This window comes from Leopardus geoffroyi, chromosome B1 (assembly GCF_018350155.1).
Source record: "Leopardus geoffroyi isolate Oge1 chromosome B1, O.geoffroyi_Oge1_pat1.0, whole genome shotgun sequence".
Classification (NCBI taxonomy): Eukaryota; Metazoa; Chordata; class Mammalia; order Carnivora; family Felidae; genus Leopardus; species Leopardus geoffroyi.
Genome location: NC_059327.1, coordinates 200,293,721 through 200,319,389, shown reverse-complemented (window position 1 = coordinate 200,319,389; position 25,669 = coordinate 200,293,721). Strand labels below are relative to the sequence as shown.

Genomic DNA, 25,669 nt, shown 5'->3' with positions numbered 1-25,669 from the left:
ACTGTTGTTTACGTTCATGATCACATTTGTACGGTTATTCCCGCACGCCGCATTTTTTTCAAGGTGCGAGAGGTGTATTCATAAAACAAAAGCCATGGAAGTAACTGAGGACTAACCTTAGATCCTTTAGGAGAGTTTTTTAGAATTTCGTATGTTACTATCCTAGCTATAGAGAGGAAAAGGAATTCAGGCTTATTGAGTATATGCGAGCAAAAGCGCTAACAAGCTGTGAATGGGCATACTCTCATTTGAGCGTTAATAATTCGTAAGCATGAATCTAAAAATGACCCGTTAAGCGCGATTGAGTATAAGTTGCGGTCTTACTGCTGGACCTTTACGCTCCCTGTCACACATTATATCGCTTAGTTATAGCACTGTGCTATGAAGTAGGTCCTGCTGTTCAGTTCTCGGGTAGAGAAATTGAGATCCCGGCAGGTGGCATATCAAGTTCTTGGGGAAGTCCACGCGGCTAATAAAGAAACGCCAGGAGCGGAATGCAGTCTGTTTCTGACTTAAACTCTCTAGGTCACGTTCATGGACTGTCCACCTTGATCTCGCCGGTGGGGGTTAAAAGTCATAAATAACATTAGATTCTGAGGAGTCCAGAACTACTTTTCCCATAAACCTCACGCGTCCTGCACTGTGACCGCAATTATGACGTTTATTTCTGTTAGGGATAGAAAGATGTGGAAACGTTGGCATTCCAGCACAAAACATCTGGATGCTAAGTAAATAAAAGTGAGCATACTTCTTAGTGCTTTGTGAGTTCACAAGAGAATGTGGAAAATTCCCAAAGGCCAAGGATGTCCTGGGGAAGGCAAATCCAGAGGCTCAGATCCAGGGAAAAAGACTGAAACCTACAACCCAGGGATTTGGGGTTCATTTCGGGGAGACAGGAGATGAGGCTGGGGGTGTTCGAGGAGGTAGGACACCCAGGGAGGGGGTGGGAAGAGACAGTCACCTGCTGTCAGAGGTGTTACCAGGGAAACCTGTCCTTCCCTCCCTCCCCCAGCCCTGCTCCGGGGGTGGGGGTGCGGTGGGGTGGAGGGGAGTCTCCCCGTGAATTTGTAGTCAAAGGTTCTTGCTGCTGTGAGGAAGGAATCCAAAAATACTGATACATTAAATTAAAGTGGTTTATGTATACAATGGAATACTACATGGCAATGAGAAAGAATGAAATACGGCCTTTTGTAGCAACGTGGATGGAACTGGAGAGTGTGATGCTAAGTGAAATAAGCCATACAGAGAAGGACAGATACCACATGTTTTCACTCTTACGTGGATCCTGAGAAACTTAACAGAAGACCATGGGGGAGGGGAAGGGGGAAAAAAAAGAGAGGGAGGGAGCCAAACCATAAGAATGACTCTTAAAAACAGAACAAACTGAGGGTTGGGGGGGGGAGTGGGAGGGAGGGGAAAGTGGGTGCTGGGCATGGAGGAGGGCTCCTGTTGGGAGAAGCCCTGGCTGTATGGAAACCAATTTGGCAATAAATTTCATATAAAAAAATAGAATAAAATAAAACGGTTGTAGGTTGAATGACGCCTCTGGTGCATGGCCAAAGCCACGGCACATCCTCTCCAGAGAAAAATAGCCTCAATCTGGGCAACTCGGCATTTTCACAGATAAATTTCAGCCAAATAAGTATTCTCAATTGAATTTCGGAGTCCCCAAACACGTAAGCAAGACGAGATGATGTATGTGTCGGAGAAACAAAACCCAACAGATTAAGATCCCTAAAGACGTCGGATGCTCGGATTAGCAGCCTAGACTATAAAATCACGATTTGTGACATGGTCTTAAAAATTAAAGGTGCTACCAAAATGATTTTAAAGTTTCATTCACCTGGAGAGCAAAGCACGTCTCCAGTTGCGTATATGTGATAGAAGACCCAAGATAATGAAAAGAAGACTTGATAGACCGTTGATGAGTTCGTTCGTGATAGTGAGGGATTTCTGCACACCCCCCTCTTTCTGTGGGCGATCAGACGAGACACAGGGAAAGATACCAATGAACTGAATAACCCATTCATCAACCTGTATTTAATGTGCACCTACGGAATCTGACAGCTGGCAATTAACAAACACATCTTCTGCAGCAGACATTGGAACAGTTAAGGAAACGACTATACAATATCATTTTGACCACCTTTTTGAAAAAAAAAGACCAATTAGGTTTAAATCCACTTAAGAAAAGGTCATTACTCCAAGCCCATACTTTGGAAGTTTTAAAACTTACCTCTGAATAAGTCATTGGTCAAAGAAATCATAATGGAAACTTCTAAAACTGTAGAACAGAAAAATAATGTAATAATGTAAATAAAACAGATCAAAATTTGTGGGATTTGGCTAACGCAGCTTTTCAGCTCTAAGAGAAATGAATGCTCTAAACTTATATTAGGGAAGAAAAGCTCACAATTACAATCATATAAAAAGCTAGAGGGTAACAGTGACAAATTAATCTGTAGAAAGAAGGAAGGAAGGTTGCATAAATAAAATTTTAAAAACTGCCAAAATCCAACCAAACAAAACTATGATAGAAAAGATCAATAAAGAGAAGAGGTGAATTTTCTGGGGAAAAAAAAAAGTCTAATAAAATATACAAAGCTCTGACACAAGTGACCATTTAAAACAGAGATAAGGGATGAGTAAATAATATTGTATGTATGTATGTATGTATTTAATTTATTTTTAAATGTTTATTTTTGAGAGAGAGAGAGAGAGAGGGAAACAGTGTAAGTGGGGAGGAGCAGAGAGAGGGAGACACAGAATCTGAAGCAGGCTCCAGGCTCCGAGCTGTCAGCACAGAGCCCGATGCGGGGCTCGAACTCACAAACCACAGGATCATGACCTGAGCCGAAGTTGGGATGCTCAACCGCCTGAGCCACCCAGGCACCCCTGGGACAAGTAAATAATAAAAAGCAACATAACTATAGATGAAGTAGAGTTTCTTTTTTAATTTTTTTTTTCAACGTTTATTTATTTTTGGGACAGAGAGAGACAGAGCATGAACGGGGGAGGGGCAGAGAGAGAGGGAGACACAGAATCAGAAACAGGCTCCAGGCTCCGAGCCATCAGCCCAGAGCCCGACGTGGGGCTCGAACTCACGGACCGCGAGATCGTGACCTGGCTGAAGTCGGACGCTCAACCGACTGCGCCACCCAGGCGCCCCTGAAGTAGAGTTTTTAAAAACAAAACTCTACCAACGATTTCATGTAGATAGACTTGCAAACTGAGATAAAATGGAAGAATTTCTAGAAAAATGTAAATCATCAAAATTGACTCAAGTAGAAGTCATCTATTTATAATCCTATTGCCATGAAAGAAATCGATTCAGTAATTAATAAGTCTTCTAAGACACACAAAAATCCACCTACCCCGATAGTTTTATAGGTGAGCTCCAACAAATTTTTCCACCCCATATACACAATATTCCTGGTGTTAGAAAAATAGGGACTGTTCCTCATTTTATGAAGCTCAGACAACCTTTACACCGAAACCGGACATGGGTAGTATGAGAACAACGAACCCTTCACCCTTACTTGCAAACTTGGATGTACAGTTTGTAAACAAAAATTAACATAGGCCAGCCAGCCATGAAATAATGAGTACAGCATGGCCAGGTTCAGTTTTTCCCAGGAATAGAAGGTCGGTTTAACCTTAAAATCTCCATTTACAAAGTTTGCCAGATTAGCAGATTAAAGGAGAAAAGAAAAAACTCGCACGATCGTCTCCGCGTCACAGACAAAAACTTCTTGGCAAATTAGTGACAGGAGGGAATCTGCACAGGGTATTTACCCATAATCCACAGCAAGTATGGCTGAGGGGTGACGGGCATGGCCCTGAATTATAGGTGAAGGATGCGAAGCCTTCGGAGGAGGGGCAGGTCAAGGTCGTCTATCGATTAGGGGCAGAGTAGATATGAAGAGCCTCTGGTGTTAGGTTCACATTGTGTCTGCTCCTTCTGGGTGCCCTGGGCAGCCCGTCAACTCAGCCCTGAGATGCTCGGTGGCTCTTTTTATTTGAGACCACCCTGATTTCTGTAGTCATTGGGTTGGATGTGACGCTTACGTTTTCTGTTTATCTCACAGCCTTTGGGGGTAGCACCAAAGCTTCCTCATTCTTGAATGTGTTTGCAAGAGTTGGGTATCCCGAATTGGAACCACGGGTCCTGAGTCAGATGATGTAATTATGAAGTTGGTGGTAAGGCAATGGATGTGATGCCAGCGTTTTCTCGATTTGTGTTTGGAGGGAAGACAAACCTGTTGTTTTGGCTCCCGATATTAGACTTTCATTCCACAGTGGATCATTCTGTCAAAACCGCTTTCCCTGGTGAATGGGCTTCTAAGCTGTTAAACCCTCAGGGGACTTAAAAAAAAGCATGGCATGAAATGCTGTGAAAGAAATGAGTCCTACGAAAAGTGTATCAGGTGCACCTCCTTGGATGGAAGATTTAGACTTATCTTGTGAAATGGGAACGCACACGAGGCATAATTGGATCACGGAGGCAAGCAGCGGAACGGGCAAGTCTGCATAGGACGGACTTCCTCGGCACAGATCATGGGACCCTGGACTGACTGTACCCAGCGAGTTCACACCGTAGCTTAAATTGCTGTGTTTCCCTTCTTCCAAGTCTGAAGCCGGTGTCTTCCTCTGTTCATGCTCTGGCTTACTGCCCTCTTGCTGTCAATCACCCAGTCTGCGGATTCTGCCTGAACTGTTTTCTTTCCCTCACTTCTGACGTCTGCCACCCAGCTTCACTGCTGGCACGAATCTAGACATGAAAAAGAAAAATAACACTACTGGGAAGTCGCTCACATTAATCGAGCTGTCGTTAAGTCCAAAGCATCCTGTTAAGCGTTTGAACCTTCTGTCAATCCCATGATACATTGTTTAAAAATGTTTCCTGGGGCACCTGGGTGGCTCAGTCGGTTAAGCATCGGACTTCGGCTCAGGTCATGATCTCAAGGTTCGTGGGTTCGAGCCCTGCGTCGGGCTCTGTGCTGACAGCAGACCTGAGCCAAAGTCGGACGCTCAACCGACTGAGCCACCCAGGTGTCCCAACCCCATGATGCTGTTATACCCATTCTACCCATTCTAGAGGCTCAGGAAGGTTACATCATTTCACCGAGCTCCAGCAGCTGGCAAGTAGGGCTTACCCCTTCTCCCGCAAAGCCCGGCTCCTGTATGCACATCAGTTTCCACCCCCCTCCCTCTCCCTGCTCTGGTCCCCTCCACTCTGCAACCAAGGAATCTCTGAAACATAAAACCGATCATTGACAGCCCCACCCCCAGCTCTGTATTTAAAAACCTCACCTCAGGGTGCCTGGGTGGCTCAGTCTGTTGAGCCTCTGACTCCTGGTTTTCAGCTCAGGTCATGGTCCCAGGGTTGTGGGATCGAGCTCCGAATCGGGCTGTATGCTGACAGTGTGGAGCCTGCTTGGGATTCTCTCTCACTCCGCCTCTCTCTGCCCTTCCGCTGCTCGTGCTCCCTCTCTCTTTCTCTCTCAAAATAAGTAAGTAAATATTTATTAAATAAATAAATAAATAAATAAATAAATGCCTCATTCCACCACTTGGGGACGGACCCCGCGTTTCAAACCTCTGGACTTTCTGTTGCTTCTGCACACTGGAGAGACATTCAGGCCTCCGTTCCTCTGAATCACCTCTGTCTGGCTTCTTCACCCCTTTGCAAGCTCCTATCCATCTTCTGAGACAAGCCACATGTTGCCTCCTCTGTGAAGCCACCCGTGATTCCCTTGGGCAGAGTTGGTCTCTTTCAGCTTTGCACTCCCATGTCCTCCCTCCTGAGTCTCGGCGATAGCAGATGATGTCTGTTTCCTGTCTCTATAACCGCACAGCTGTCTCCCGCGCTGGACTGCGAGTTCCCAGAGTCTGGGGGCCGTGTCTCATGCACTCCTGATCTCTGGTGCCCAACGAAAGGCCTGGACGTGTCTGTCAGTCTGTCTGTCTATCATCTCGTTGTCTATCCATCTCCCCATTCCTTCAGCAGATACCTGTGGAGTGGGTCCCAGAGAAACCGAGCTGAGGGGTACGGCCCAGAGTCAGAACAACGTGACATCACCCCTCAGCGTGGCGCCCAGGCAGCTCTGTGCCTTCAAGGAGATTTTCCTATACTCTCTGTGCGTCCGCCGCCTTATCTCTAATGGCGTGATAGCACCCTCCTACCTTGTACCGAATCGAGTCTGGCCATGTACGCGTCGGGTGCGTGCTGCTGCCATTATTACTATTATGAATAATGAAGACAGTGATGCTGATGCTGACCGTTATTCCTTCTACCAGCCAGGCCCTGTGCTCCCTGCCCTCAGCAATTCAACTTCAGTAAGGAGAGCAGGCATGAGGGAAGACCGCCCCAGAACCGAGCCTTGGATTCCATTTGTGCAAAGTGGCAGGTGGACGGACGGGTGGCGGAAGGCGTTTGGGGGGACGGAGCGGCCTCTGGGAGAACTGGACAATGGCAGTTACAACCTTTAGGACACAGTCCATTCACGTTCTGTGGCCAGCCAGGGCTCACCCGGTCTTGGAAAACACGTGTGGCGCTCTCTGTGCTCTACTCATGCTGTGGAGAGACAGGCAGGGGCGGGTTCGAGCCTTCCTTCCCCATGTGGTGGCCGGGGCTGGCGTCTCAGTGACAGTCTGGTCCGGGACCAGGCTCCAGATGTGCTGACACAACAGCCTGTCGGATACTCATTAACGCTGTTGGAAGCTCTGGGCTGGTTTCTCTTTCCATATGGGATGCTGCAACGAGATGGATGGCCATAATTAGAAATTATGAAATCCTCTAAAGGATGCGTGCCTTAGAGGACCCTCCTCGGAAGTGTCCATAGTCTTCCATGGCCCTGGCAGGCAAAACCCAAGTGCTCACCACACTTTGCCTTTGGTTTACCTCTCTGGCCCTTTCTTCTTCTCTCTTAGTTCTTGAGTATTCCCGAGCTGGAAGTGGGGGGGGGGGGGGGGGGGGGGGGTGCTTTGAGAACTTTTTGAAAATTAGATGCAAACTTTGGCTCCTCAGTAGGAAAGCAGACTCATTGACACTTATTTTAGGAAGATGATGGACCACCATTGTCTCATGGAGCCCATCCGAAGCCCCTTAGGACTAAAGCCCAGCCTTACCCTCCAACCCCACTTAGAACACTGGCCTGTCTGCTGAGTAACAGATTCAAGGTGCCTGCCTTCTACGAGTCGTGGGACCTTCCAGTCTCCCCTGTGCCCCTTACCCACTGAGCTGTAGACAGTCTCTTGTAGCCAGATTATCCAACTCTGGTGGCCTAAGAATTCAGATTTCTTCTGTTTGGCCAATGAGAGGCAGATTAGCCAATGATTAAGGACACAAACTCTGGATTCCCCTGGCCTGGCCTCAAATTCTGTCTCTGCCACTTAATTACTGCATGAAACAGAAGCTTGCTTTAACTCGTCTGCCTTAATTTCCTTGTCCATAATGGGGAAAATAAGACTATGCATTACTTATGGCAGAAAAACAGACCCCCTATCAATGGAACAGAATAGAGAACTCAGAAATGGACCCACAAACGTATGGCCAGCCAATCTTTGACAAAGCAGGAAAGAATATCCAATGGAATAAAGACAGTCTCTTCAGCAAGTGGTGCTGGGAAAACTGGACAGCGACACGCAGAAGAATGAACCTGGACCACTTTCTTACACCACACACAAAAATAAGCTCAACATGGATGAAAGACCTCAATGTAAGATGGGAAGCCATCAAAATCCTCGAGGAGAAAGCAGGCAAAAGCCTCTTTGACCTCGGCTGCAGCAACTTCTTACTTGAAACGTCTCCGGAGGCAAGGGAAACAAAAGCACAAATGAACTACTGGGACCTCATCAAGATAAAAAGCTTCTGCACAGCGAAGGAAACAATCAGCAAAACTAAAAGGCAACCGACAGAATGGGTGAATATATTTGCAAATGGCATTAAGATAAAGGCTTAGTATCCAAAATCTATAAAGAACTTCTCAAACTCAACACCCAAAAAACAAATAGTCCAGTGAAGAAATGGGCAAAAGACACTTCTCCAAGGAAGACATCCAGATGGCCAACCGACACATGAAAAAATGCTCCACATCACTCATCATCAGGGAAGTACAGATCAAAACCACACTGAGATACCACCTCGCACCTGTCAGGATGGCTAACATGGACAACTCAGGCAACAACAGATGTTGCCAAGGATGCAGAGAGAGAGGATCTCTTGCACTGCTGGTGGGAATGCAAGCTGGTGTAGCCACTCTGGAAAACAGTATGGAGGTTCCTCAAAAAACTAAAAATACAACTACCCTATGACCCAGCAATAGCATTACTAGGTATTTATCCAAGGGATGCAGGTGTGCTGTTTCAAAGGGGTACATGCACCCCCATGTTTATAGCAGCACTATCGACAAGAGCCAAAGTATGGAAAGAGCCCAAATGCCCATCGATGGATGAATGGAAAAAGAAAATGTAGAATATATATACAACAGAGTATTACTCGGCAATCAAAAAGAATGGAATCTTGCCATTTGCAACTACATGGATGGAACAAGAGGGTATTATGCTCAGTGAAATTAGCCAGAGAAAGACAAAAATCATATGACTTCACTCATATGAGGACTTTAAGAGACAAAACAGATGAACATAAGGGAAGGAAAACAAAAATAATATAAACACAGGGAGGGGGACAAAACAGAAGAGACTCATAAACATGGAAAACAAACTGAGGGTTGCTGGAGGAGTTGTGGCTGGGGGGCTGGGCTAAATGGGTATGGGGCATTAAGGAATCTACTCCTAAAATCATTGTTGCACGATATGCTAACTTGGACGTAAAGTAAACAACTAAAAAAGCCAAGAAGACTATGCATTCTATAGGGCCATTACAGGACTCAGTGAGACCAATCTCTGGAAGCACTTAGCACGGCGCCCAGCACGCCGTGGGTCCTGTTGGGCTGCTGTGCTCCCGTACAGGCCTCGCCCCCGGGCGGACGGATGTGTGCTGATGCCCCACGTATGTCAGCGGCAGGTGCCAGCCGCCAGGCACGGTGCTGAGCGCTGCAGTCAGGGAGGTGGGGACGTCGCCCTGCCCTCTGGGGTTCACACTGTACAGAAACGTGGAGGGACTTCAGGCAGCTGCAGACACGGGGCAGCATCTTGGTCCCCATAACAACACACCATAGCTTGGGGGCTGAGGCAACAGCCACTTTTCTCATGGTTCTGGAGGCTGGAAGTCCACGATGAAGGTGCCAGCGGTCACCTGCTGCTTGGGGCTTTCTTCCTGGCCGGCAGACTCAGTGACTCCTCACGTGGCAGAGATTAGGGGCTCCGGTGTCTCCCTTCCACTTCTTAGGACACTAATCCCATCATGGGGCCCTACCTTTAGACGACGTCTAAACCCAAATGCCTCCCCAAAGCCCCACTCCCAAATACCATCCCATGGGGATTAAGGCTTCGACACATGAATTGTGAGAGGCCCCAGACACTCGGTCTGTGACGGGCACGTGGTACAGGGGAGGTGAGTGGGCGCCTTAGGAGAGGGGGAGTCTGTATCTTCCGAGGGACCGCAGGAGCCCTTCACTGAAGAAGTGCTCCTGAGCCAGGGCTTGAAAGGAGACCCAGAACTGGCCAGGCAAGCAGAGGAGGGCCCCGCAGGCGTCAGGAGCCGCGCGCACAAAGGCCAGGAGGCGTGAGGGGTCCCGTCGCAGTCGATTCGTGCCGTTTGCGCGGCCGGACGGGCGCGGGAGGCCAGGTCACGCGGGTCCGGGAGGTCGGATATAACCCCGGGCCCACTGCCACCCCTCTGTGCGCACACAGGAGCTCCAGGAGCTGGGGAGGAAGCTGGAGGGCAGGCTGGCGAACCAGGAGGCCGCGCAGCTGCAGCGGGCGCTGGCCAGTCGGCAGCAGTGGGCCGGCGACGGGCCCGGGCTTCTGAACGAGCCCGAGGACGCGGATTCCGATCGGCAGGTCTCCGCTGTCCTGCAGCAAGCCCTGGGCAAGGGCCGGAAGTTACTGGAACACCAGCAGCAGAGGTGAGCCCAGCGCCCTGTGGCGCCGCGTGGCGTCGGTCCCCTGTAGGCCTGGCTGGCACCCGGCCTCCCAGCTCCGCCGGACGCGGTCCCCGGGCTGTCATGCTCCCGTCTCAGGCATCCTCCAGCGCTCAGACACCTGCTGCTAACTTAGCTCACTTGGTCCCTGACATCTTCTTATACTTGGTTTCATTGAAGTTTTTACTGAACATATGTTTTGAACTTTATACTTTTAAATAATTATAGACTCACAAGAAGGGGGCAGAAATAGTGCGGGGAATCGCCGTGTGCCCTTCCCCCAGCCTCCCCCAGTGGCAGCATCCTTGGTAACCACAGCGCGTTATCCAAACACTGGCTCAATACAGCGAATGCAGGCCTGACTCCGATCTCACGGTAAACGTAACCGTTTGCATCCTGCTTTGGAACAGACAGAAGCCCGGTCTTTGTTAGGGCTGCACTTTGCATTCTTTTTCCCTAACAGACCATTGGCCTTTGCCAAGAACTCTTGGGAAACGTAACTTTTTAACAGCTTCATCATTTTCCACCATGAGTAGAATGTTGATGTGGAAAAGACAGGGTGCAAACTATAGACACAGTGTGATTCCCTTTATGAAAACGCACAGGGCAGAAACTAATTAGAAGGGAACAGACCAAATTGTAACGGACGTGACCCCTGGGTGGCGAGATTCTGGGTTATTTGAATTTATCCGATTTTGCTTGCCTATACACACAACAGCAAAGTGCAGTTCTCGTGTGGAAGTCAGAAAGCCTGAGAGGGACCCTCACGTGAAAAGGTGGCACCAGCTTCTGTGGCCAGAGCCAGGACCAGGCTAGGAACACGGTTCTGGGTCCATGGCCACACAGGGAACGCGGTGGGCTAGGACCCCAGATCTTGGTCTTTCTCGAGCGTGACAGCTAATCTTAAGACTTTTCCAAGTAGGACCACAGATGGCCCAGCAGGGCCACAGAAAAGTCTCCCACAAAACTTCTCCCCTTGAGGCGCCCTCTGTCCTGGTGGGCCTCCATAACATGTTATTTGCAAAGTGTTCTAGGCAAGAAGAGGTTTAGCCTCTTGTGGCCATCTATTTTAATAGATATTTAAAAATATATAATGTAGATCAGATTCATGATTTTTTTAAATGTTTATTTACTTTTGAGAGGGGGAGAGAGAGAGAGAGAGAGAGAGAGAGAGAGAATGCAAGCGGGGGAGGGGCAGAGAGAGACGCAGACACAGAATCCAAAGCAGGCTCCAGGCTCTGAGCTGTCAGCACAGAACCCGATGTGGGGCTCGAACCCATGAACTGCGAGATCATAACCTGAACCGAAGTCGGACGCTCAACCGACTGAGCCACACAGGCCCCCCTGGTGATCGTTATTTAAATAACTAGATGATCTTCTCCGAGGGTCACATTTTAACTAAAGTGGACTCACGTAGATTTTGTCTGCACTCTAGCTGGAGGGAGGAGCGAGACCACAGCGTCGTGCTCGAAGATTTGCTGGAGAATATGGAGTTTGACACCTTCACGACCCTGTACAGCCAGGTGAGCCCCCGTTAGCCGTGTTCTGGGCCAGCCCTTGTCAGCGCGTCATGTCACCTGTTCCTCCGAGTGCTCGTGTCCTCACCTGTAGCACGGGTTGGGGGGGGGGGGGGAGGTGACAGTGGAGCCCAGGGAACTGCTTGAATGGATTTATGACAGGCGCCTGGTCCAGGGCCAGCAGGCCGAGGACGTCCCATCGGGCACAGTGGCAGCAGCGGTGACAGCAGTCGCGCCCTCCCCGGTCAGGTGCTTTTCCGAGACTGAAAGGGCTCCCAGACATCCTGTGCTCCTCTTCTCGGTCTGGCACGAGTGTGACCTGCACAGGCACCACCAGGAGCAGAGCTGGCCATGAAATCAGGCTTTACTCTCCTTAAATGCTCTAGCCTTCCCATTTCATGCTGCTTCACATTCCCTTTAGAGCAAGACGCGACCTCGTTGCTTCGCGAATCCAATGGGAAGGGGATGCCGCCTGAGACACGAAGGGCTCCAACCCAGCGAGGTGGGAGGCTTCCTTGGGCTGTGGGAGGGGCCGGGACCCTACCTGCATTCCTCACCGAACTCCTTACCCCCTCGCGGCTCCAGCGTGACCACAGCCATTTGTAGACAAAGTGGATTTTTGTCTTCATCACATAAGGCACGACTTAGCGTCCACTTAACTTCAAAGACCCTGACATCCTCTGAAGAGGTTTTGTTCCTGAATAAATATTCACTGTGCGCCTAATAAGCACCAGGGACTATCCTGGACACTGGGATTTCGGCAGTCAACACAAAAGATCAAGTCCATGCTCTCAGGAGCTGGAAAATAAATCAAGGCGTATAAATGAAAGGTGTACGAGGGGCGCCTGGGTGGCTCAGCCAGTTAAGCGTCCGACTTCAGCTCAGGTCATGATCTTGCAGTTTGTGAGTTCGAGCCCCAGGTCGGGCTCTGTGCTGACAGCTCAGAGCCTGGAGCCTGCTTCGGATTCAGTGTCTCCCTCTCTCTCTGCCCCTCCCCTGCTGGCTCACTCTCTAACACACAACAGAAATCCATGCAGGAAGGAGGGAAAGGGTCCTGGTAAGAGGGAGGCAGGAGCAGTCATGGTGAGAAGAGAGGGCCGGGTGACAGTGACGGAAGCAGAGGTTGGAGGGACACACTTTGAAGATGCCGGAAAGGCTGTGAGCCAAGGCGGGCGGGTGGCAGCTAGAACCTGGAAGAGGCAGGAAGACGTGTGGCCCCCCTAGAGCCTGAGCAGGGGCCCTGTTGACATCCTGACTGTAGTCCAGTGGAAGTGACCTCAGACTTTCGTCCCCTGGACTGCAGCATTGTTTGGAGCTGCTGTTTGTGTCTCCCCAGTATGGGATGGTTCTACACCCTCCAGCTCATTTTGTGCTCACAGAATCCTCTGCCATAAGGGTTCCTGTCACCCCACTTTACAAATAAGGACACCGAGGACAGAGAGAAATAAAGGCATTGCTCCAGGACACACATAGTCCTGTCTGTGCAGTGGGGCTGGAAGCCAGCTCAGGTTTGCCAGAATGCGGAACCCATACTCTGTCTCTTTTAACCTTTTGTTTCGACACAATTTTAGGGGCGCTTGGGTGGCTCAGTTGGCTAAGCATCCGCCTTTTGAGTTTGGCTCCGATCATGATCTCGCGGTTCATGAGATCGAGCCCCAAGTCGGGCTCTGTGCTGACGGCACAGAGCCTGCTTGGGATTCTCTCTCTCCATCTCTCTTGGCTTCTCTCTCTCTCTCTCTCAGAATAAATAGATAAGCTTTAGAAAAAAGATATGAAACAATTTTAGATTGGTAGGAAATTGCCAAGATAGTATAGAGAGCTCCAGTACCCACCCCCCGCCACGTTTCACTGGTTTCCCCCCATGGCTGCATCTTACAAAACTCATATAATATCAAACCAGGAGACTGACATCAATTACAAAGTGTTTGTCCAGTTCTGTGTCATTTTATCCCATGTAGATCCATGTAGCCGGCACCACAGTCAAGATACAGAACTATTCCCTTGGCAAAAAGACCTGCCTTTGTCCCTCCCACTCCCCCCCCCCCCCCCCCCCCGCCCATCCCCAACCCCCAGCGACCACTGAGCGCTTCTCCATCTCTGCGTTTTGTCAGTTCTGGAAAGAAAGATGCACAACAGGATGTGACTCATGGAGACTGGCTCTTCTCACGCAGCATCCATCCAGGGGTGGGCCATGGCAGAATTGGGGACCATTCCCACTTGGCCCCACTGCAGGCCAGAGCCGCGGCCGCGGAGCAGGAGTTGAGAGCATCTGGGAGGATAGATGGAGGTTTTGGACGTGTCCTGATGACTGAATAGATTCTTCTTGACAGCTCTGTGAATTTGGGAATGTGTTTTCAAGACTGAGCTGCTAAAATATTTATCTCCCTGGGACAAAAAGTCCTAAGACCGTCATCCGTTAGCACGTGTTGTTTGTCAAGGTCAGCGCGGTGAGGTGCAAGCTTCCTGTTAACCCTTCTAGGAGCTGAGACTGGCGTCGTACCTGTCCAGGCTGGCGATGGTGCCGGGGGGCACGCTGCGCCGGCTCCTGAGTGTGGCTCTGCCCACGGCCTCGCCGGCCGAGCTGCTGGCCGCGCTGGACTCGGGCAGCCAGAAGCATCCGGACCACTCGGCGGAGAATGATGGTGGTGGGGAGCAGGCCGACCTGGGCAGGAAGGGGTGAGTGCGGTATCCAGGCTGCTTTTGGAAAACGGGGTGAGATTCCACGAAGGCAACAGATGGAGGGAGGAAGCAGGCCCGGGACACACACACACCTTCCGGGTCCGCACTTCATCACTCACGGAGCAAAGGACACCCAGACCAGGGGTCGTGAATCCTTTTGAAGTCACGGTAGGCCTAAGTATTTCGTCCAGACTTTTATTTTCATCGCCAATTTATTTTCCAAGTAGAATCTTAAGGTGTTTCCCCAGCCGTAAATGCCACACACACACATACACACACACACACACACACACACACACACACACACACATTAAAGTGTAAAAATAAATGCATCAAAGGAAAAAGAAGGAAAAGAAATGCCCATGGTTCTAATACCTGGAGAAAAGGGCCATTAGCATTTTCTTGCAGTTTCCTTGCAGGGTTTTAGGAGTGCATTTGGTGTGTGCACGGGTGTGTGTGCGAGCGTGTAGAAACATGTCGGAGTACGTCTGAGTGTGCAGCAACCCCAGTATGTGGCGCCTACCTCCCCCTTCGCAGCCGAATGGCACAGTCAGGGGCGCCTACTGCCTTCTCTCTTGGCGGCGTGCAGACGTCCTTCTGTACAATCGTGATCCCTTGGACTATGATCTCTGCTGTTTATTAGTTTAAAATTCGTACTTTCCACAGTTCTTGAAACACCTTCGTAGGAGGTTTGGTTTGGACTCCTGTTTTGCTCAATTATGGACAACGCTGCATAGACGCTTCCCTTCAGGAGCAGGTGCCAGGTGTGAATCTGGGCATCACGGGCTCTTTAGAAGGCAAGGCAGGAAGCAGGGCTGTGGAGCGAGGGGGTGTGGGGAGCAGCCGGCGGTGCCGCCGGAGAACAGAGTTTGAGGGGGACGAGGTAGCAAGAAAAGCCGCGGCCGCACCCGGAAAGAGTGTTGGACGCCGGGCGGTGAAGCCAGCCTCCTCCGCCAGGACCCCCGAGTCCGCCGAAGTGCTCACCCACGTGTATGTACATTATTTTCCTGAAGAAGGGGGCAGTGTCTTTTTCTCCATCTCAACCAAAAAAAGGAAGGAGCACCGCCAAGGGCGAAGAGTAGGGCTGGGTGAGAGGCAGGGTGGGACCTTGGGGACAGGAGCTGTGGGATAGAGGTGTGAGTCCACGGGGGGCCAGATGAGTCCCTCAGGGCAGCGGGGCCCAACCGTTAGGGGCTAGGTGTGGGCGTGGTCAGGCCTGAGTGGGTGTGGTCAGGGCTGAGTGGGTGAAGGCGGTGCTGAGTGTGGGTGTGGTGAGGGTTGCGTGTGGGCGTGGTCAGGGCTGGATGTGGGTGTGGCCAGGGATGGGTGGGGGCCTGGTCAAGGCTGTGTGTGGGCGTGGTCAGAGAGCTGCACTGCGCAGGGTGGTTTCTCTCAGGGCACAGAGAGGGAGGGACATGCAGATGGCAGGTATTGGAGGTGACCCTGAAGCTGAATGTGGCCACCCTACTGGGCTGCACCTTCAGCCAGTTCAGTTTGGGAGGCTGGTGAAAGCAACTGCTGATAGACAAGGCAAGAGAACCCAGAGCGGCCGTCACCATGCGTGTGGGGCAAGAGCTTGCCATTTCTTTGTCTGGCCTCGTGGCCAACTGGACTCAGTTCTGGAGCTCTAGGCCACTTGTCACTGTCTCTGAGGTCAAGGGAGTCCCAAGCACCTAGTACTTGGTCACAAGTTCAGGGTCTTGGGTTTCAAGCAACCAAATCTGATGGACTGATCTCAGCAAGAAGGCATGTGGCGGGGGAACCTGTCAGAATCCAGGTAGAGCCGAATCCCCAGGTCCCGCGATGGGCAGGACCAGGAGAGTACGAAAGACCTGCTCTCTGGGGTGCTGCCCTCAGAGGACCATTTTCTCTGCCCAGAAGTTCGCTCCCAGGAGAGCGAGTCTGACAGCATGGGAGAGGGTCTGTCTCCACCCCCAGCCAGGCAGTGTGCACCAGCAGAAGCAGAGTAGGAGCCTGGCCAGAGCGGAGCACGGACAGGACTCTCAGCTCCACGGTGTTCTTTAGTGAACTGACCTGAGCCCAGCGCCCTCCAACATCTCCCTCCTGTCCCTCTCCTGTGTGACACTGCAATGCCTTTCTACAGCAGAGAATCACAGTCCTCTGCTGGACACTAGCGCTCCCTGGGCAGCCCTCCTTCCAAGCTTCCACCGGGCCATTGCAGCTCTCTTACTATATTCGTAAAACACTACTGAGCCCCCTAGCATGCCCACTGTTGTAGCATTAGTAGCTGTGGGAGAGTAAGGAAGACAGAGTCGTTCCGCATGGAGCGTGCCCTCCAGGATTGACAGTCCATACGTCGGCACAGAGAACGCATACCTCCACGAACGCTCTGTGTGCTCCCTCTGTGGGGACGCCAGACTCCGCTCAAGTGTCTCCACCTCTCGGCAGCCTTCTCCTGCCTGACTGATGTCGCCCGTTGCCCGGCTCTGACCCCCGGAACCGGGAACCTCCTGGGGACAGAGATTGTGTCTTGCCCAGAGAAGGTGCTCGATCAGCGTGCCTTGAGAGAGAGACGGAGCCGTGAAAATGAGTTCTTCCTGTCCGCTCAAGGTCACGTTGAGGGATGGCGTGCCATCGTGCTTTTGGGGATCGTGGGTCACTGGAGGAGCCTATTTTTCTAGATAACGTAAGACATTCCTTTCTTGCCTTCAGGAAGCACCAGGGCTGGTGGCAAGCCCTGGAAAGCAGACTACGGGGAGAACTGATAAGCAGAGGATTGGAAAAGATGCTCTGGGCCCGCGAGAGGAAGGAGAGGTAACACTGGGCACCTGCTCCGGTGGGCTGGGCAGCGGGTCCGCCCGGCTGCGCCTGTGAGAAGGACAGGAGGCCAGGGGCCCCCGCGTAACCCGGGGTAGGGTGACTCCAAGCTACCCACATTCCTTCCCTAAAGGCTACAACTTTTACTCAGTGGGCTTAGTTAAGGAGCTGAAGATAAGCCTCTAGCTGTCAGAGAATGTTCTCTTATCCCTTATTAGCGCTTTAACGATGGTAGTTATTTTAACTAGCGACTCAGTGGCCATGGGATTTGGGACCATCTGGCTAACCCCTAGGCTTCCAGGCTGGTGATTTTTCCATAGCATCAAGCGCTTTGCTCTTTTAGCTGTGGTTTCCGCACACCTGGATGTCAGAGGAAAGTTGGGGGCAGGATGGTTTTAGATTGCTCCCCCCAATTGAACAAGTACATCCCGTGTTTCTTCCTAGAAAAGCTTTAGAGAAAGAGTGAGGTCAAGTGGATTCATAACAGGGTAGAAAGTGACGATAACCAGTACGTGCTCTGGAAACGGTCGATGTCCAAGGGAAGTGTGTACCCTGAGTCCTATCCCTTCCGTAATTTCTTGACTGAGGTCAAGGGGCCGACGCCAAGCTTCAAGAACTGTCCATGACAAAAATCCTGGAGCCATTGTTGATAGTCTGGATGTCAGAATTTAGTCCCATAGAGCTTAGATCAGGGTTTTGAGCTCAAGCCAAGAAAATCAAATGCAAGCTGGGTAAACATGAAGTGCCCCACGAAGGAGCAAATCAGCTCCTCCAGATAAGGACGGGAAGTGAAGGCACTCCCAGGCTGCACTGATGTAAGTGGGGTGAGTACAGATCAGGGGGAATACTTCCCTCCCCCTCCCCCGGCTCATTCCGCCAGCCTTTGCCCTGCCCAGAGGCACTGGGGAGCCATGGCAGGAGGAGGAGAGACTGGATCACACAGAGCTGGGTGGAATCCTTGCTCAGCTTCATACCAGCTGCAAAGGCAGGAGGCGAGGGAGCCTCATCTGTCACATCTGTCCCAGAAGGGCCGGCAAGCCTGTCAGTGACTTCCAGGAGGTGACCCCCAGGGATGTGGCCTCGTCATGCACTGCGTGGGCACGGAGAGAACCCTGTGGCTTTTAGGTGGTAGTTCTGGCCGTTGTCAGGAGTATCCAGGGATCTAGGGGCTGGACCGCTCGTGGACAGGATTCCAGCAATCCTGTTATGGGACATTCCCCCCAAAAGTGTAACTCCTGTTTCAGACACAGTCGGCCTGACTGCCGACTCTTGCTTCGCAGTCAGATCTCATCAGCTTGCTTTTGGTATGAGGCTCACGGGCCATGATGCCCTGGTAAATGTTGAATAATTGACTGGTGGGGAGACAGCCAGGGTGGGGTTCTGCTTTGTGACATTTACCAGTTTCCGTGCTATCCCTACTCTGACCAGGGCTGATGTCAAGCTAGTGACATGATAACAGCAGGCTCACAAAACTCCTGCAAAGTTCAGTCATGAGTCAGGAAGAGTCGTCTGCAAGCCATGCCACTTGCTGCGGGCTTTGGCTAATTTCAGGGGCAGTCTCATGATCACAGGGAGAAAGTCTTCCATTCAAATGACACCTGATCGGGGGGCACTCAGTCGCTTAAGCATCTGACTTTGGCTCAGGTCATGATCTCATGGTTTGAGCCCCGTGTCGGGCCCTGTGCTGACAGTTCAGAGCCTGGAGCTGCTTCGGATTCTGTGTCTCCCTCTCCCTCCGCCCCTCCCCTGCTCTCTCTCTCTATCTCTTTCAAAATTAAACATTAAAAAAAATTTTTTAAATGACCCCTGATTGGGGGTGCCTGGGTGGCTCAGTCGGTTAAGCTACTGACCCTTGATTTGATTTTGGCTCAGGTCATGATCTCACGGTTCGTGCATCGGGCCCTGCACTGGCAGCATGGCGCCTGCTTGGGATTGTGTCTCTCCCTCTCTCTCTCTGCCCCTCCGTACCCCGCTTGTGCATGTGTCTCTCTCTCTCTCTCAAATACATAAACAAAACTTTTTAAATTACTTAATTAAACGACATCTGATTGAGGACCTAAGGATCCAAGGCGGGGAGAGCTCCATGAGGACACTCAGGAGGGCCACTTGCCAAAAACAACACATCTGACCGTCTGTTCTTTCTCTAGCATATTGCGGAAGCCATGTCCCCCTCTCAGAGAGAGGGCGGCATTGCCTGGAAAAGGAAGCTGGCCACACCTGTCCCTGGAGTCGGTCGGAGAAGTGGCCGCTGTGCCCATCGTAGGGGCAGAAGCCATCGATTTGTTGAACACAGGCGAGAAGCTCTTCATATTCAGAAATCCAAAGGAGCCAGAGATCTCGCTACATTTTCCTCCCAGGAGAAAGAAGAAGAACTTTCTGAATGCCAAAAAGGCCACTTGGGCCTTGGGCCTGGACTAATCCAAAGGGAGCTCTCTGGAGTCGCACCTGTGTGTGTGTGTGTGTGTGTGTGTGTGTGTGTGTGTGTGTGTACATGCCCACGTCCACACACATTTGTAGCATACGACTTATAGATAGAAACTGCACATGCATAAGACACCAACACCCCCAACATCCACGACTTTCAAGGACTCAGTTCAAGCTGGTCTCCTGAATTTCCAGAAGGTTCTCTGTCCTTAGCATCACAAGGGACGTGACGAGACACAGGACCAGCCTTGAGCACTGTGGCGCTACCCCTCTGAGGGTGTGGAGGAGACCCCAGCCCCCAGGTTGTACCCCGGCACCGCCTGGCTGCTTATGGGCTGTGTGTCCAAGGGGGCTCTCTGTTCTTGCATTTTGTATTTGTTACATATTCTGTTTTTATCAAGGGAACATTCGAGAATACATTACACAGAACTCTTCTCGAAAAGAAATTACACGACGCTCTTCTCGGTGGAACTTGGTTTTGCTCTGTGTAGGAACCATTTATTTTAATTACCTCTTGGGTCTTGGCTGGACGTTGTGAACAGCAGAGATTTGCCCTCTATCGTGCCAGCGGCCGGAAAACATGCCAGCCCTGGGGTAGACGATCTCCAACTCGAATCCGTTATTTCCGGCTTTTGCAAATGAGGAAATCCAAAGGCTGAAGAGGGTGAGGTGATGTGTGCAGGCTCACAAAGTCAGTAAGTAACAGAATCGGGGTTCCTACGCTTTATGGCCCCAAATCCTCGCCCTTGCCCCGCACTCGCTCAGCGGGCACACTGCCCACGGGTCCTGGTGTTTCACAGAAGCTTTGATCTGCTCTCACCCCTCCTACCGTCACACGTGGTCAAGCCGATGATGTCTGGTGGCAGTGGGACTGGCTCACCGCATGAGCTTTCCCGAGGGTAGGAAGTGATTGAGAAGGGGATCCTGTCACCAGCAAGGGGAGGACAAGGGCTCCTGATGAAGCATTTGCTGCGTGAGCGTCGCTGCTGCTTCCAGCTACCTCAGCCCACTTCTAGTCCTCACTAGCGCCCCAACAAGGTGGGCATCGCTACTCCCCGGTCACAACCAAGGAAGCTGAGACTCAGAGAGTTTAATCACACGACTACAGGGGAAGGGTCTGGTTTGGCAACCAGATCTCCCAACGTCCAAACCCTTATCTGCCACGAGACATTTTGTGGGTTGGCGACCAGAAAGCCAAGTCTTTGCACTTTCCCACCAGCAGGCATGTCACGTGGTGAACCTTTGCTGGGGGTCGTACCTCCATCACGAGCCGCCACGTGGCCATGTCGCTGCATTCGTGGAGATGCCCGAGCAAGCAGTTCAGATGTAGGAGAGGAGAGTTGATGGGGCCAGCTTTCCCATCAGAAGGCCCGGTGAGCAGAGAAAGGACAGAGAACAGTGATTTTCGCGCAGAGGGTAGTGGAGTGGAAAACGCATGGTCTTCGGTGTAAGATGGCTGGAGTCCATCCCGCCCTGCCACTCGGGAGCTGTGTGTCCCTGGGTAAGCCACCTGACCTTTCAGAGCCCTTTGTTCCACACCAACAAAATGGTGACGCAAATCCCTTTGGGGATTAGATGAACCGGATCCATAAAGCGCTTGATTGTGGCGTGGGCCTGCCGCGCGAATGTCCTCCTCTATCCCTTGAAGGTGACCCATCTGACTTTCTAATAGTTTCCGGCATCTATAGTACTCTCCCAGGTGTATGCATGGTTGAAAGTAGATTGCACGCGAGGATCTCAAACAGAGCTCAAAATTATGGGCTGAAGGTTGATTGAAGAGGCTATTGGCTATTGGGACGAGCCCCCAAGCTGTTTAAAATAAAGCATTTCCACCTAATAATAACTCCCTGTTGTAACCGGCAGAGAAAGACTAATTACTTGATGTACTTTCTCTAAACCTACTGCGTGACAAACGTGAAGACAGGCTAGGGGAAGCCTGTGCTTCTGTGATCAGGTAAATCAGATTCAAACCCTGGCCGGGCAACTTCTGAGCAAGTCACTTTACCGCTCTGAAGCTCAGCCTCTTCGTCTGTAAAGCAGGGGTCCTAATACCTACCTTAGAGTAAAGAGTGCGCATGGTGGCTCTTAGGTCTATCGCGTCCAATACCCTGTTGGCATACGATACATGTAGCTTCTTTGTTTTATTATATTTTTACCTGCTCACAAAATTGAGCTTTGTGGCTCATTTCATTCCTGTTGACTCTCTAGGTGAAGACAGTGGCCCCGCTAGAAGGGCTGTTCCTGCCACAATACATGGAAACCTACTCGTGAGTGAGAAGCTCCAGGGAACTTGGATTGAGGGGACTTAGTTCAAGTTTGAGCTCCTTTACTTATAAGCTGCATGAAATTGAGAAAACGGCTAAACCTGCCTGCAGCTCGGCTCCCAGTGGATTCTGTCTAAGATGACGAGTTTAGGCTGAGAGAGTCGACAGACACAAAAATAAATAAGTATTAAATACAAGGGATTAAATAGATATATGAAAACCATGCCGTGGGATTTGGGATTGAGAGCCAACCTGACCGGGGATATTTGGGAACAGCTTATGTTTATGACCCCAAATCTTTGTCTCCAGGCTAGACTTCTTGGGTTCCAGACACTTACGTCTGTTGCTTGCTGGACACCTCCTCCTGGACCCCTCGTAGATGTCTCAACCTCAGCATGTCCAACCCTGAACTCATCAGCTTCCTATAAAACCCGTTTCTGCATGGATGTCCCCTCTCTGGGCGGGTGGTTCCAAGCTATCAGCCTAGACACCTTCCCATTTCTGAGCCCCCAGCTATGGTGTCCGAATCGTGCTGATTGTATCATTGCATTAGCCTCGACATCTGTGTCCTCTTCTGCCCCCTACTCTGCCCAGGCCAGGGTATCACCACCTCTCTCCTGGTTGGAACTAGCACCTCCTTCCCTCCACGCTGGCCCCGGTCACTTTGCTCCCCGGTAGCCATATCTAAGTCACTCCCTTGCTGAAAGACCTCCAAAGACTCTCTGTTTCTTCTAAGACCTCCATGAATTGTCCTCTGACTGCTTTCCTGGCTATGTCTGTAGAGAGAGCCCCTACTTTCCGAGGAACCATTGAGTGACAGTATGACAAAGGATAAGGTGGATCTGGGTTTGGATCCGCCATCCACTGGGTAGCCCAAGGGAAGCCACCGATCTTCTGTGGATCTGTTTCCTCACCTATTTTAAAGAGTTAATGCAATGATACCTGTAATGTGCCTGACACAGGGAACACACAATAAACGTTAGGTATTGGTATTGTCATAGAAAGCTTTTCTCTTTAAAGTTTTTTTTTTAATGTTAATTTATTTTTGAGAGAGAGAGAGAGAGACAGAGCACAAGCAGGGGCAGGGCAGAGAGAGAGAGAGGGAGACACAGAATCCAAAGCAGGCTCCAGGCTCTGAGCTGTCAGCCCGGAGCCCAGCGCGGGGGTCGAACCCAGAGGCTGCGAGATCATGATCTGAGCCAAAGTCGGGCGTTCAACCGACTGAGCCACCCAGGCGCCCCGAAAGTTTTTATTTATTTAAAAAGTTTTTTTAGTGTTTGTTTATTTGTTTTGAGAGGCAGAGAGAGAGAGAGTGTGTGAGAGCAGGAGAAGGGCAGAGAGAGGGGGAGAGAGAGAGTCCCAAGCAGGCTCTGCACTATCATCACAGAGCCCGATGTGGGGCTCAGTCTCATGAACCACGAGATCGTGACCCGAGCCGAAAGCAAGAGGTGGACGCTTAACTGACTGAACCACCCAGGCACCCCCGTCCTAGAAAGTTTTTAAACAGAGGAGTGCCGTTATCCAATTTGTTTCAGGAAGGTAGAGGCCTTGTGGAGGATGGACCAGAAGTAGAGACAGTTGCTTAGGCTTTTCATTGACTTCCATTCTCCAACACGCAGCTGCAGGGAGGGAGCGAGAAGGACCGGTCCCGTCCCTGCCTTGTGCGCGCCCTTGCTTCTCTGGCCCTCGTTCACCAAAGGCAATGCCAGCCGCCACACCATGGACAACCACAACACTGACGGCTACCACCGAGTTCACCTTCATTTGGGAATTGTCCTCAGGGAAAGGGGTTTCCTCCCCCAGCCCCAGGAGATGAACCACACCGGCTCCCCGCAGACCGTGAAGGTCGACAGTCCCTGAATTCTAACTGGGATGTGTGGACCATTATATTTCATGTGTTTCTTTGATACAGCTGTGACTGTGCTTCAGTCTACCGAGTTGCTGTTTGGTTTTTCAGTCTTTAATGTTACTCTCTTTTTCCTCCATTCCTGCCTTCTTTTGAGTTGGGCATCTTTTATGATTCGGTTTTATCTTCTCTATTGAATTTCTGTATGTCTTTTTTTAGAGGCTGCCCAAGGGTTTACAATATACTCTTTCACTAATGATTTTCCACCTTCAAATAGTCCTATCTGCCTTCACGAATAATCTAAGAATCTTACACTGTATACCTAGGATTCCCTTTTCCATCCTTTCTGATGCTATTTGCCACATTTTGCTTCTATCTGTGTTCAACCCCCATATACACCAATATCATTTTACTTTGCAGAAGCAGTTATCTTTTAATGAGATTTAAAATGAGAAAATTGTATTTTGGGGGCGCCTGGGTGGCTCAGTCAGTTAAGCGTCCGACTTCGGCTCGGGTTATGATCTCATGGTTCGTGACTTTGAGCCCCACGTCGGGCTCTGTGCTGACAGCTCGGACCTAGAGCCTGCTTCCGATTCTGTCTCTCTCTCTCTCTCTCTCTCTCTCTCTCTCTCTTTCTCTCTCTGCCCCTCCTCCACTCACACGCTGTCTCTCTCTCTCAAAAATAAACATCTTTAAAATTTTTAATAAATAAAATGAGAAAATTGTATTTTGTGTTCATGCAATATTTACAACTTCTGATGCTTTTAGAAAAAATGTAGATCCATATTTCCATCTTGTATCATTTTCCCTCTACGTCATGTCTGTAACATTTCTTCTAGTGCAAGTTTGCTTGGTGATGAATCTTCTCACCCTTTATGTCAAAAGTCTGTTGCCCTCATTTTCGAAAATATTTTTACTGAGTATGGAATTCTAGGTTTGCAGCATTTAAAATTTTCTCTTTTGCTACTCCAACGATATCCCTCTGTCTTCTGGCTTCCATTGGTTCTGACAAAACGTTGTTGTGTTGGTTTAGGGGTCCTCTCCATAATCTGTATTTTTTCCCCTCTGCCTGTTTGAAAATTTTCTAATGTAAGAGCAGCCTCTTTTTTTCTTTTCTTCTTCTTTGTTTTTAATCAGAGGTTTTCAGCAGTTTGGCCATGGCTGCCCTTGTGTGGTTTTGTCCTTGGGGTTTGCTGGCCTTTGGGGGAGTTGTACAGTTTTCATCAAATATTAGAAACATTTCGGTCTTTATACCTTCAAATAACTTTTTGTCCCCCTTTCTTCTCCTCTCCTTTGGGAGCTTCGGTGCCACCTGATCTGCCTTATGTTGTCCCAAACGTCACTGAGGCTCTGTTCTTTTTTTTCACTCAAGGATATCACATAACTTGCCATCATCATGTCTCTTTAAACTCCCCTGGGCTATGAGTTTCTTAGATTTTCCTTATTTGTTTTATTATTTTGATGTTTTATTTATTTATATACTTTTTAAACTTATTTTTTTTTTAATTTACATCCAAATTAGTGAGCATATAACGCAACAATGATTTCAGGAGTAGATTCCTTAGTGCCCCTTCCCCATTTGGCCCAGCCCCCCTCCCACAACCCCTCCGGTAACCCTCTGTTTGTTCTCCATATTTAAGAGTCTCTTCTGTTTTGTCCCCCTCCCTGTTTTTATATTATTTTTGTTTCCCTTCCCTTATGTTCATCTGTTTTTGATGGCTGAGGCAGTTTTGAGGAGCACCGGTCTGATATTTTGTAGAATTTTCCTCTGTTGGAATTTTCCTGATGGTCTTGTCATGATTAGACCGGGGCTATGGTTTCTTGAGAGGAAGACCACAGGGGTAAAATACCGCTTCACCACATCACGTCAAGGGGAGATACCATCCACTCGACTTCTCGCTGTTCGTGTTGCCCTCGCCTGCCTGGAGGAGGGGAGGGCTTGGCAGGATTCTCCACTAGAGAGAGTCACTGTTCTGCCCCCTTCCATACTGTACCCTTTGGAAGAAAGTCACTAGGCGCAGACCACACTTAGGGAGTGGACAGTGGTGCTCTTGGAAGGTGGGGTGTTCGTATAAATTATTTGGAGTTCTTGTGCTGGGAGATTTATCTCTTCTC

At 50.2% G+C, this 25,669-nt stretch overlaps 1 protein-coding gene across 6 annotated transcripts in view; it reads left to right on the top strand.

Moving 5' to 3' along the window:
• The window catches only part of EVC2 (EvC ciliary complex subunit 2), a 136,460-nt gene extending 116,548 nt beyond the window's left edge, over positions 1–19,912 (top strand). For 5 of the 6 annotated variants that reach the window (XM_045474591.1, XM_045474592.1, XM_045474593.1 and 2 more), the window contains 5 exons: positions 9,817–10,031; positions 11,482–11,569; positions 14,043–14,239; positions 16,916–17,017; positions 19,168–19,912. In XM_045474591.1, the coding sequence (XP_045330547.1) occupies positions 9,817–10,031; positions 11,482–11,569; positions 14,043–14,239; positions 16,916–17,017; positions 19,168–19,438 (873 nt within the window). In that variant the 3' untranslated portion in view covers positions 19,439–19,912. The remainder of the gene's footprint in view (positions 1–9,816; positions 10,032–11,481; positions 11,570–14,042; positions 14,240–16,915; positions 17,018–19,167) is intronic. The other variant, XM_045474590.1, reaches the window with a different exon arrangement.
• The last annotated feature ends 5,757 nt before the right edge of the window (positions 19,913–25,669 follow it).